This window comes from Humulus lupulus, chromosome 1 (genome assembly GCF_963169125.1).
Source record: "Humulus lupulus chromosome 1, drHumLupu1.1, whole genome shotgun sequence".
NCBI lineage: Eukaryota > Viridiplantae > Streptophyta > Magnoliopsida > Rosales > Cannabaceae > Humulus > Humulus lupulus.
The window spans coordinates 9,102,859-9,115,303 of record NC_084793.1 but is presented as its reverse complement, the minus strand read 5'-3'; the positions used below and the strand labels follow the sequence as shown (position 1 = coordinate 9,115,303).

Below are 12,445 nucleotides of genomic sequence, written 5' to 3'. Positions count from 1 at the left end.
ACTTAAGAAGCCAGTAACCTGTTACTATGTCGTATTTTTTTTTAGATTTTTGCAGACTAATAACTAGTTACTACTCTGAAAAACTGAAAATATAAGTAACCAGTTAATGTGCTGTGTTTTTTCAAATTTTGGTATACTAGAAACTGGCTTCCACTTAGAAATTGAAACAACTAATAACCACTCATTGTATCATATTTTGTAACTGATCACCACTTTGAAATTGAAAAAATTGGCAACCATTTAGTGTGTTTGTATTTTTCAAAATTTAACATACTAGTAACCAGTTACCATTCTAAAAATTAATATATATATATTCATTCGGTTTTCCATGTTTTGTATTGTATAAACCAATAGAAAAAATGGATAGCAACAAAATTAATATGATGGAGTATATATATAAATGCCACATAGCAAACAAACCAACTAAGATGATGATAATGATGTCATATGAGAAGAAAGAAAAGGAAGCTTAGTGTTCACATACATTAGTTCCTCTTGGACATGTCATCAAACCACTAACATGCCCAAATTAAATTAATGAACCTAACATAGATTTTGATATGGGTGTTGTACAAAAACAAATTTGAAGTAAACCCATTTTTTAGAATTTACAAATGAAAGAACAACTTTTTAGACCCAAGTTACATCTCATTGGAATATGACTTAACAAAAGTAGAGAAATCATTAGTAAGAAATTCAAAAGAATGAGGTTTAAAATAAAACATTCACCTTAAGCTCGATTTACTATGTTCGAAAAAATCCACACATTTTTTGGGTACAAATTAGATGAAGTGTCCAGTTTTAGAGATATCATTTAATTTTTAGCTACTTTTAAAAAAAATTAATTTTATACTTAATATTTATTTGAATCTACCAATTATACTCTTCAGTCATACCTAAGTTATATGTGTATAAACAATGATACTATGAGAAATGTCATTATAATAATGAGTAAAATTTAACTGAATTTATTTAATTGCTAATTTTAGTTAACTAATCATAAAATTGGGTACTTATCAAGTAATCCCCATTTTTTTTTGCAAAATTTTAAGAAAAATAATAATAAAACCTCCCTAATTTTTTTTAAAACATAATAAAATACATATTTCATACTTTATAAATTTAAAATTTTAAAAAATATATTTTATCTAGAAAACACATAACCATTAACCAACAACATTTTAAAACACAAATGTTTAACTTTTTTTAGACTATGTATTTTGACAAATGAATTTTTGGACTCTGTATTTTATAAAATAATTTAATTAGACCCCGAAGCTCGATTTTAATGAACACAAAATTAAATATAACAACACATTTGTTAGGCTAAATAGTTGTGCTTTTATTCAGACTTGTTAGTTTGGTGAATTATTTGTGATTTTAGTTCAATTTTTTTTATCAAAATCAGATTTAAGAATCTATTTGACTATTTTACAAAATATGAGATTCAAAATATAATTTGTCAAAACACAGAATACAAACAAATAATGAAACACGACACAATATAAAAATATATAATCCCTAAAAACAAATAGTTATAGAATCTACACACATTTTCAAAACATCAAACAACATTTAATTTTCTTTTATATTTTTATTAAAAAACATCGTTATATATAATTACTAAGAACACTCCCAATGGATGTTTCTACTCCATATTTTAAAATACTTCCCCAAAACACACATTTTTATATTTTACCTCTAAGTTTTCCATTATACCATACATCACATTCTCTATGTATTTCTCTACATCATTTAAAAATTATATCTTTAAACATATTTTATTAATTAAAGTAAAATAAAGTAATTAAAAAAGAAAAAAAAATATACTAAATGGGAGAGAGAAAGCTTATAATGAAAAATAATAATATTAAAATATTATATAAATAATATGTAAATGTAAATATGGACTAATTGTAGTTTGTGCATAACTATTATAAATATATGTATAAATGAGCTCATAGAAGATGTTTTTGTGAGTTTTAGCTAAATATTATAAAGAAAGTGTATTACAAATACACCACCAAAACATATTTATTTTTATAATTTACCTCAAATTTTTACATTATACCATACATCAACTTTTTTATTTTTTCTCTATATAATTTAAATATTATATTTTTTAAAAATATTTTATTCATTTTAAGAAATAAAATAATTAAATATAATAATATCACACTTGTATATATACAAAAATTTATAAAAAAATAATAAAATATTTATAGCTTGATGAATAGTATTTTCATATATATATATAAAGAAATACTATTCATTTAGTTAAAATAAAACTTTATACTATTTGACAATTTTTTTTTATATATTATAAAAAATTATATATTTTACCTCAAGAGTGATATAAGTAATTAATAAGTTTTATGCGAAAAAAATTAACCGTGGAAAATTAAAATTTAATAGTAACTTATTAACCTTCCATAATTGTCAAACTCTTACGAGCCTTAACGAAGAAGTAGTAGTAGTCATAAATAAAATAATAATAAAAATTTAAAGTGAAAAAAAGAAACTCTTTACGTTGCACAAAAAAAAAAAAAAAAACCCGTCTTGTTGCTTCCTCTGTTTTCTTCTGTGAAGTTTCTTTATTTTATTCTGTTTTTGTCCTTTTTATTGGGGCAAAAGCTAGAAGAAGTTCAATTTTTTTTTCCATAAGGTTTAAGTTTAAGAGAGAAAGGTTGAAAATTTATTAAGTTCGAAGAGGATTCACTCAACTTCACGTCTTCTATGCCTAATCATATACACATATACATACATATATATATGAATATTGTATTGTTTAGTGTCTCAAAAACCAAAGAGAGAAACACCGTCTTCTCTTCTCTACTCTTTCGTCAGATTATAATTTAAATAAAAAGAAACTATTTTTCAGAAAATTCCTCTTTCTTCCACGCAACCAAACCCCACCTAGTCCTTTTGTCCCTCTCTCTCCCTCTTAGGATTTTCCTTTGCCTCAATCAAAAAAATCCCATTATCCCAATTTACTCTTTTCATACCTATCATATTCTTTGTTTTTGGAGCTGATTTCGTTTCTGGGTATCTTTAATTTCATTGATTTTGACTAAATTCATCCGTGTCGGCGAACTGCTTTGTATTGGCTTCTGGGTTGGAGGTAAAAGTTTCTGTTTTTGCTCTGCATCAACTTATTTATTCTGTAATTTTTTATAACATTCCAAGCAAAAAATAAACGGTAATTGAATTGTTTCTCATGTGGGTTTTGTTCAACCATTCATTTTTAGAAGTTATTCTCTTATCTATATAGATTCCCTTCTTTTTTTTTTTATCTAAAGGGTCTGGGGTTTCCACTTTTATTTGGGTTTCATCTTATGTTTATTCTGATATGAAAATACCAGTTCCCTTGTTGAGATTGTAAACTCAATGATTGGATTGTGGCAGTAATCATCTATAGTAAGGAAGTTGTAACCCTTCTTTCCATAAGATTATTGGTTCCGAAATGTGAACTATTGCATTGTACGTTTGAATGCCCATTTTAAGTTTGGTTGAATTAAATTTATATTGCCCATTCTTATTTTCAGAAGATTTGTTTGTGGATGATTATTTTAGAATGTAGAAGAAATATAGGAGTTATAGTTGGTCCTTTTTTTGGTTGAAATTTATAATGTTACTCTATAGTTGTACAAAAAATATATTTAGTGGCATGATCATTTCAAATTTTAAGGTATTATAAATAGCGGTGCTTCACTCCAATTTTTCATTCGTTAATTAACAGGTGAAACTATACTATGGAAGTTTTCACTTGGTTGCTTGAGCATTTATATGAGTAATCTCTATATAGAATAATTCGGTTTGATAAAGTTGCATAAGTTTGTTGTTATAAGCTTGAATGCTTGTACGCAGTTGCTTCTTTTACTTGAACTATTTTTTCTTTAGTTTCATGACAAATTTGAAATGGTTTATAAGGGTGCTAGTAGAAAGAACTTATACGATTTTCTCTGTTCTCCAGAACTTTGCATTGACTGTTAAGGTTGTTTGGGGAATGGACTGGCTGTATTTGACCTCAGTCAGTCTTTGTGAATGATGTTCAGTGGGTCAAGGGGTACCAATTCTAACGGCATATTCAAGTGGAAGTTGCAAGGTCAATCTTCTTTGACAGCAGGGTTACTTAATGATGAGCCTCCTGAGATTGAATTATCTGCTTATGGAAGGATACTGAGTCCTGGTAGTGAGAGCCCTTCGGGGCTACTTAATGGTGAGAGTTTGAATGTGGAACCTATTGCTGATCTCGACCTGTTCTTTGAAAAGCTCTACAGCTACTATTGTGAGAAAGGACTTTGGTGTATTATCATAAAATGGGTGGTTGAGCTTCTGAGCTTGGGCTTCACCATTTGTTTCTCAGGGTTTTTCTTGTTATTTGTTGATTGGAATGGTCTTCGTAATGCAAAATGTGGAATGGATGCAATCGAATCTGGAATTAAGCCATGTGATCTTGCCAAGGAAGCTCTTCATACACACCCATTAACCCCACTAACGCTTTCTAAAGCTATAATTGTAGGTTATTTGGGAATATTTTCCATTTATTGGATCTTTTGTTTCTTGAGATTTTTTGCTCAGTTAAGGGGAACTCTTGGAATCCGTCACTTCTATTACAACAGGTGTGTCTAATTGTGATATATAACCTTTATATGTACTGGAGCATTATTTAAACTTCTGTATAATGCCATATATACTATACTGACTTTCGTGTACTTGAAAGAAAATGATTAACGCTATATTGCTGCAGTCTTTGTGTTACAGACAATGAAATTCAAACCATGCCATGGGCAACAATTCTTGAAAAGGTTGTGCAATTGCAGAGTTCAGAGCGGCTTTGTGTGGTTAAGGATCTCTCTGCTCATGACGTGGTGATGCGGCTGATGCGGAAGGAAAATTACTTGATTGGTATGCTTAACAAGGGCGTGCTTGCATTTCCTATCTCACAGTTGGTGCCAGGTGTGGGTCCAACTGTCAAATTTGGTTTGAATGGAGAGCGGCACCGTCTCATACTGACAAAGACCCTTGAATGGACTTTAAATTGGTGCATCTTGCAGAGCATGTTTGATCGGTATGTTGAAAACTGAACTAAAGAACATTTCATATCTCGTATTTTTTATTCATGTTGAGATTTGAAAGTCAACTTATGTGCACAAGACTTTATCATATTATTTTCTTCACCCGAATTATCTAATAGCAGATGTAGAATAAAGTCTGCAGAGTTAGAACTGCTTTTGTATTATTAGAGAAGCTTGATTGAATTTTTTTTAAGCCATAGAATTTTGTGAAAAATACTCAAATTCGCGTGCTCATTATTCTCACATTGGATACTATACTAGAATGCTTCTATTATGAAACCTTAGGATATTATACCAAAAACCTTAGTTGTCTTGACTCTTGATCATTATTCTTCATTGAAATAACCTTCTAAATTTAATGATAGATGCTTTTCAGTGTGGAGAAAGAACTAGAATTAACTTAAGTTTTTTGTCAGACCCTCTTGAACATGTTTAATTTAATTCTTTTGAGCTTGTAGCTGTTTACTGAAGATTTGTATATTATGGCTATATTGTTTGAAATGGAAAATGGGGATCTGATTTGTAAATCCCAAAATTTTGGTCGAAGTTTTGTTGATTCCCATGGCTATACAAATATTTGTAAACATCAAAGACTGTTACTTCGTTGAAAAGTTGTAGTTGTATGTGTACGTTTCTTTTCTTATTTTTGTTTATTTGATTTTACAGAAACTTCTGTGTACGAAGGGATTTTATATCTAATCCTAGAACCTTGAAGAAAAGGTTGATGGTAGTAGGTCTTGCAATGCTTCTTCTTTCGCCGTTTATAGTCATTTTCATGCTAGTTTATCTCTTCCTGAGGCATGCTGAACAGTTCTATAATCATCCGAGCACAGCATCATCTCGTAGATGGTCTAATTTGTCAAAGTGGATCTTTAGGGAATTCAATGAGGTAACAGTAATTTCTCTTTTCTACATGGAGCTTTTTCCCTGGCATAATTTAGCCAGTTAGTGCTAGTTAGCCAGAGCTTGCACATTCAGTAAATTAGGTTAGAGATCCTTATGGTGATAGTGGAATTTTTCTATCTTTTGCTTTCAGACCTGTTTCCTTGTTATCTGGTCAATAATCTCTCTCTCTCTCTCATGTGTGGGTATATATATACAAATATATATATGTTGGTTTCATGCATACTATTGCTTTTGTGTTGCAGGTGGACCACTTGTTCAAGCACAGAATCAATAGCAGTGTGATACTTGCATCAGATTATCTAAAGCAATTTCCCTCTCCTATCATCTCTATTATTGCGAAGTTCATATCTTTTGTTTCTGGGGGCTTTGCTGCTATTCTGATCATCATCGCATTTCTGGAGGAGTCTCTACTAGAGGGTCATGTAATATGCTCATGATTGCTTGATGTGTTACATGTATCATTAATCTTTCTACTGTTTTTAACAGAAATATTTTGCAGATATTTGGTCGCAACTTGCTTTGGTATGCTGCTGTTTTTGGAACTATAACGGCTATTAGCAGGGCTGCTATTACAGATGAGCTTCTGGTCCTTGACCCAGAAGGGGCCATGTCTGTGGTGGTCCAGCATACACATTATATGCCAAAGAGGTGGCGAGGCAAAGAAAATTCTGAGATGGTTCGCATAGAGTTTGAAACTCTGTTCCAGGTATTGTTCATTAAGAAGTAATGACTTGTATGAATATTTAAAACTGTGAAGTTCTGAGCTGGCATGTTTTTTGGATTGTTGGTCGTCATGTTCTACACCTATCAAAATCCCTTTCCCTCCTCCCCTCCCCTCCCCTCCCCTCCCCTCCCTTCTCTTTGTTTTGTTTTATTTTGTCATGGCCTATATAAATATTTGGCATTATTCAAATGCTTGCAAGTAGCAAATATTTGCGAATAATTAAAATATGGTTATTATATAAGGAGTTCAACTTTCAATTTTAGAATAGTTTATTGATGTTTGTTTTTCATGATTTTTCTTTTTCTTCTATAATGCAGTACACTGGAATGATGTTACTTGAGGAGATGGCCTCAATTTTCCTCACTCCATACTTGCTTCTTTTCGTTGTCCCACAGGTATTTATTCTTAAGGAGAATGTTATCCATTTTATTTTAATCATCAAAATGCTAAGATAATCTATGTTTTGCTGTGTAGCGAGTGGACGACATATTGCAGTTTATTGCAGATTTCACTGAGCATGTGGATGGCGTTGGTGATGTTTGCAGGTGAGTATTCTCTATTGACCAACGTTAGTAGCATTGTTTCAACAGCTGTATGATTCTTCAGTGATAGGTGGTGAACATTAGCTTTTATCTGTTTTTGGCTTTGACAATAACGAGGACTTTTTTTTGGTTTTTATCTACAGCTTTAGTGCCTTTGATTTTCAAAAACACGGCAATAGTAACTACGGATCACCACACAATGCAAGTCCCACCCAGAGGAGTTCTCAGGGGAAAATGGAGAAGTCATTCTTGAGGTGGGTTTTTAACAGTGCCACTTAAACAATTTACTTATAGACATGAATGGCGAAATTGTGTTGTGCTCATTATGATATATTTCCTTAGTTGTTTAGGCACACTTTATTTTTTGAAGAAATTGTTTGAGTCCCATATATATTGACACTGTCCTCTGCTGAAATATATGTCTGGAGGAAACGGTTCTGCAGTTTTTTTGATATGTTGAGTCCGCTTTTTTCTCATAGAACGGTATCTTTTTCAATTCTGTAATAAGAACCTTATTTTTGTAGTGCACAACCAACCTTAGCTAATTTGCTTGTGAAAGCTAGCATGATTTCCTTAAAAAGTCATTCTTATAGACCATATTTTTTGTTGCAGCTTTCAGAGTACATATCCTTCATGGGAACCAAATGCTGAAGGGAAGCAATTCCTTTCAAATCTTAGAACTTTCAGGGAGCAACAGATGCGGCAGGGACAGGGAACCCGACTTCCATACTCTCCTCCGAGAATGTGGCAAGGGAACCTTACTTTGAGAGGTCATCTATCAAGAGATATGCCACAATATAGTCCTGGAACTGGCTACCATATGGGTTCACTCTGGCTGATTGATGCTGATCAAAAGTCTCACCCTTATCTTCTTGATTGGTATTACACCTCACATCCGCACCATCAGACTAGTCACTCAGGAGACATCGAGGAAGCAATTGAAGCCACCGAGCAACAATTTGGCGATTACTGGACTCCGCCCAACTTGACACAACATAATGCCGGTTATGAAGATAACTTAAACTTGGATCTCCATACACAACACAATACTACACATGGTGATTACTTTGTGCAACAATATAATTCTAATCTCGGGGCATCAACATCAGGCTCCTTCTTCAGGGAGAGTGACATTCAGAATCAGGAACTGGGCAGTTTGGCACTTCCAAATAGGAGTCACTGGTGGGATAGAAGAAATCTACAAGGTGTACAGCCACAGGCAAGTTTTCTTGAGCCTCCTGATTTTAATCGTAATCACGACGATAATTCATCAGATAGAAGTACTGAGGAACAAAACCCACACTTGGATTGGAGGAATTCTCGCAAGTTATCTCAAACTACATACATGGATGACTTAGATACAGGAGGTATTAGTCTTCATTTTGATGATATATATAGCAGACCTCCAGAAACTCCAAGAATAGATCCAGAAGCCTAAAGCTTAGAATGACCTATTCAAAATTTGCTTCCCTCTAGTTTTTTGAAGAGGTTGGTGGTTTTAGGTTAATGGAATATGCATGGGTTTCTTTCCACTACCGAATAATGTCTAAAAAATTCTATTGATTAGGGAACTCTGGCATTCTTTTCTGTATATAAATTCATCGTGGCTATAGTATCTGGAAATTGGAATAGAGTTCAGCCTTGATTTGGGAGGGTGACCTTGTTGTAAAGAAAACTTGCAATCTCTCCCAAAAGTGTACAAACAAATTTCAAGTTAGTAATCAAGTTGAATTCTCATTTACTTGGGTTGGGATCTTGTTTTCCATTTGGGGTTTATTTTCTTTTCTTCCTTTAAAACTTTTTTCGAGGCAGATGAATAAATAGTAACTGTGGAACATTATTAAATGAATGATATTCCAACCATTGAAGAAAAAAGTGCTTGTTGCTCATGCAAATGGGGTTCCTCACAGTTAAAATGACCAAGAACAGTGACTGAGTTGATGACTTTTTCATTCATTTTTTTTCATTTTTAGTAAAAACCATTAAAAGGGTTGTTTGGTAACATCATTCGTTGTATCCTAATACTATTGAAATAGCAAATCAGCCATCTTTTATTTTAATTCTCATCCCATTTTAAGGATGACTTTAAGACTAGTATCTTCAATGTAATGATACAACTTTAAATAACTCATGCTCACTACTGTTCACCCGTTAAGTAAGGAGTTTGATTTGAACCAAAGAAAAGAGCGTGTGGCAAAGCAACTACCCACTTCATATTTTGACTTAGTGTCAGAGAATGTGGTATTCAATTGACTCTGACACAGGTGGGGAAATCCTGTTTGAGATATAATAATTAGACTTAAAATCCACTTCGAATATTTATGATGCTCACATTGAATTGAATGACGTTTTAATTATGATGTTGGCTCTGCTCATGCATTTTCCTTTCTAATGATTTCTCTTTCTCCCTTACATCTCAAGCAATGCTGGTTTTTCTTCTTTTTTCTTTCTTATTCATATGCATATATAAACAGTATTTGACTACTTTTGATAAGCACAAAACCGTGTAAAGATGTTGTGTCCTAATACATACATTCACAGCTTCAAAGCATCAAGGTAAAAGAAAATTGAGAGATCATTCCCAAGGATTTCTTTTCACTTAATGGTTTGGGGTCCCTCATGTCCATTGTGGTGGCCACTCATCATATTACCTCTTATTCTCACTGAAACGCCAAATAAAAAGAAAAAGAAGAGTAATAGTAAAAGTCATCATGCTCATTCATGAAGGTGGAAAAACGCAATGAAGATAAGTATATCAATCAACCCATGATTCTCAAACCAAAGCCCTATCTTTTAAGCAAAACCTCTATATTTCTTCTCATTAGAAGTCTAGAATAATATCAACTCAAGAGAAAGCTACACTCATTTAGTTCTTTTTCTATGTAAATATCAACTGAACAGTTTTGGCATCTTTCCTCAAAACTAAGAACTAAAAACAAAACCCAAGTCAGATTTTTGGAAGAAAAAAAAAAACAAGAAAAACAAATGAAACCAGAAAAAGAAAAATAATTAAAAATATGAATTCTAAGATTACTTCTATTCACAACTCAAATGGAACAATAGCATTCCTAGAACCTCTGCCATGTAGAAATGGAAAGAAAGATCTTCTAATAACTCTGGTTTCACATTCTTCACTAGTACTAACCTCACTAAGAGGCCTTCTATTCTTCTTATTGATTTCTTCAACAGTTGAATGGAGCTGTCTATCAGTAGCTGAATCCCATGAGAAAGATCTCCTTATGGGCCGAACAGAGAACTGGTCATCATCCTTGTTATGGTCTCTCATTCTCATATCAATACACTCATCTCCCATTATAGAAACATGGTGACACTTCTTCACTTTCAGTTTCAGGTCTAACTTTCTTGGAGAATGGTAAGCTTCTCTGGGTTGTCTTTGTGGAAAAACAACTCTATTGGCTTCTTGTTCTTGTTGTTGTTCTTCTTCTCCACCCAACTCAATCACCACAAAATCTTCATCACTGCCCATAAGGCTATTATCAGAATAGAGCTGAAACTCTCGAGGAGAAGAGCTTGGAGCTATGATTTGATCAACTGGACAGCGAACAGCACCTGAAATGTTTGTTCTGCAAAGTGGGCAGTTGGCATTTTTTTGAAGCCATATGTCTATACAGTCCAAATGAAAAGCATGGTTACAGTTAGGAAGAACTCTCAGGGTTTCATGCACTTGAAACTCATTCAAGCAAACCACACAACCAAAAACACTTGTGTAGTCTTCTTTGAATTGAAAAGTTGGGATTTCACGAATGACAGACTCATCTAGGCCACGATTCCACAATGTGGTAGTTGGTGAGAAGGCTATAAACGACTCGTCGTCTTGTCTGGACCCTGCTGCTGCTGCTGCTGCTGCTAAGACAGTGAACCTTCTCAAGGGATTGAACTGGTGCCAGTTTGAGCAACACTTGACCACAAAGATGTAGTAACTTGCTAACAAGAGAGCTGTGCCCATGATACTTAGTAAAGCCACGGCTAGTATGGGAAAAGCTGATCCTGAAGAAGAAGAAGCAGGAGGAAGCTCTGGTTGAATTTTGATGGGTGGAAGAGCTTGGAATCCAAGGTTGTGAAAATGCTTTAAATTTGGTGCCATAACAACACAACACAAGATTTTGAGAGAGAGGGAGAGAGAGAGAGAGAGAGAGGGATAGAGCAAAGGGTTGAGAATTTTTGAGTCAAAGGTCTAATTTAGTAAAACTTATTAAGAATTCCATTTGTGGAAAAAGGTGAGGAAAACTTTTGGCTTTTGGGGGAAGAAGCATATGTATCTCTTTTTTGTTAATATAATATGCAACAAAGATCAGTAACAGAAGCCAAGTACATTACTTGGATATGAGAGTGAGAGAGAGAGAGAGATGGTTATATTAATTATAATAACATTTGTTTGGAGTTTTGTTCATTATTGCATTGGATTTGGAATGGTTTGTGCTTTTGTGGTCACCATTTGAGCTTTGGAGGAGAGCCATGTAAGTGATCATACTGCCTCATCAGAATCATACCACCTTTACTATTTTTTGGAGCACTTTATGCAATGCATCTTAATATATGGATTAATAAAGAGGTTTAACTTAGCTTTGGATTAGTCTAATTAAATGTCAAACTCAGTACGTAGGGTTTAAAGAAAGTGTGGAAGTTTAGTTGTGTCTCAAGTTTTTGGAGATTATTTGGTAGTTTTCTGTTTTTTTTTATAGGTAAAAATGTTTCAATTTTGTCATTTATTTATATAATTTTGTCAATTTTTAGCCCAGATATGCTCCCCATCCAAGATGGAGAAGTACTATTACTTTATACTAATAGTTGAGAATTAATATTATATTATATTATATATATTGGGGTATTCTCCTATAGGACTTCACTTTAAGCCCTACCAGTGGTGCTCTCAGTGTTCTCGATCCGTGAACAGTTTTCGGTGCGTTTTTTATATGACCGTGTATATTGTAGCTATTTAGAGCATCCTGCAAATTTTTAAAAAATTCCGAATAGTTTACAGTACTGAAAACTAAGTTCAAACATGTTGTTGCATGCGTGACTAATTTTTTTTATACGTGTGGAAATCAACATGTTTGAACCTAGTTTTCGGTATTGTAAACTATTCGGAATTTTCTAAAAATTTGTAAGATACTCTAAATAGCTACAATATACACGGTTATAAAAAAATTATGTCGAAAACTATGCACGAGTCG

The 12,445-nt window shown here is 33.0% G+C and overlaps 2 protein-coding genes across 2 annotated transcripts; one reads left to right on the top strand and one right to left on the bottom strand.

Annotated features, from left to right (window-relative positions):
* The first annotated feature begins 2,544 nt into the window (after window positions 1–2,544).
* Window positions 2,545–8,998, top strand: LOC133785273 (autophagy-related protein 9). Its single transcript, XM_062224527.1, has 10 exons — window positions 2,545–3,121; window positions 3,974–4,622; window positions 4,751–5,071; window positions 5,745–5,967; window positions 6,227–6,406; window positions 6,484–6,690; window positions 7,026–7,103; window positions 7,183–7,253; window positions 7,394–7,504; window positions 7,863–8,998. The coding sequence occupies exons 2-10, from the start codon at window positions 4,045–4,047 to the stop codon at window positions 8,686–8,688; spliced, it is 2,595 nt and encodes an 864-aa protein (XP_062080511.1). The 5' UTR covers window positions 2,545–3,121; window positions 3,974–4,044; the 3' UTR covers window positions 8,689–8,998.
* A 55-nt stretch (window positions 8,999–9,053) lies between these two features.
* On the bottom strand, window positions 9,054–11,588 carry LOC133785280 (RING-H2 finger protein ATL16-like). The gene has a single exon (XM_062224531.1). It carries the CDS (start codon window positions 11,353–11,355, stop codon window positions 10,291–10,293), a length of 1,065 nt encoding a protein of 354 aa, XP_062080515.1. The 5' UTR covers window positions 11,356–11,588; the 3' UTR covers window positions 9,054–10,290.
* Between the last annotated feature and the right edge of the window lie 857 nt (window positions 11,589–12,445).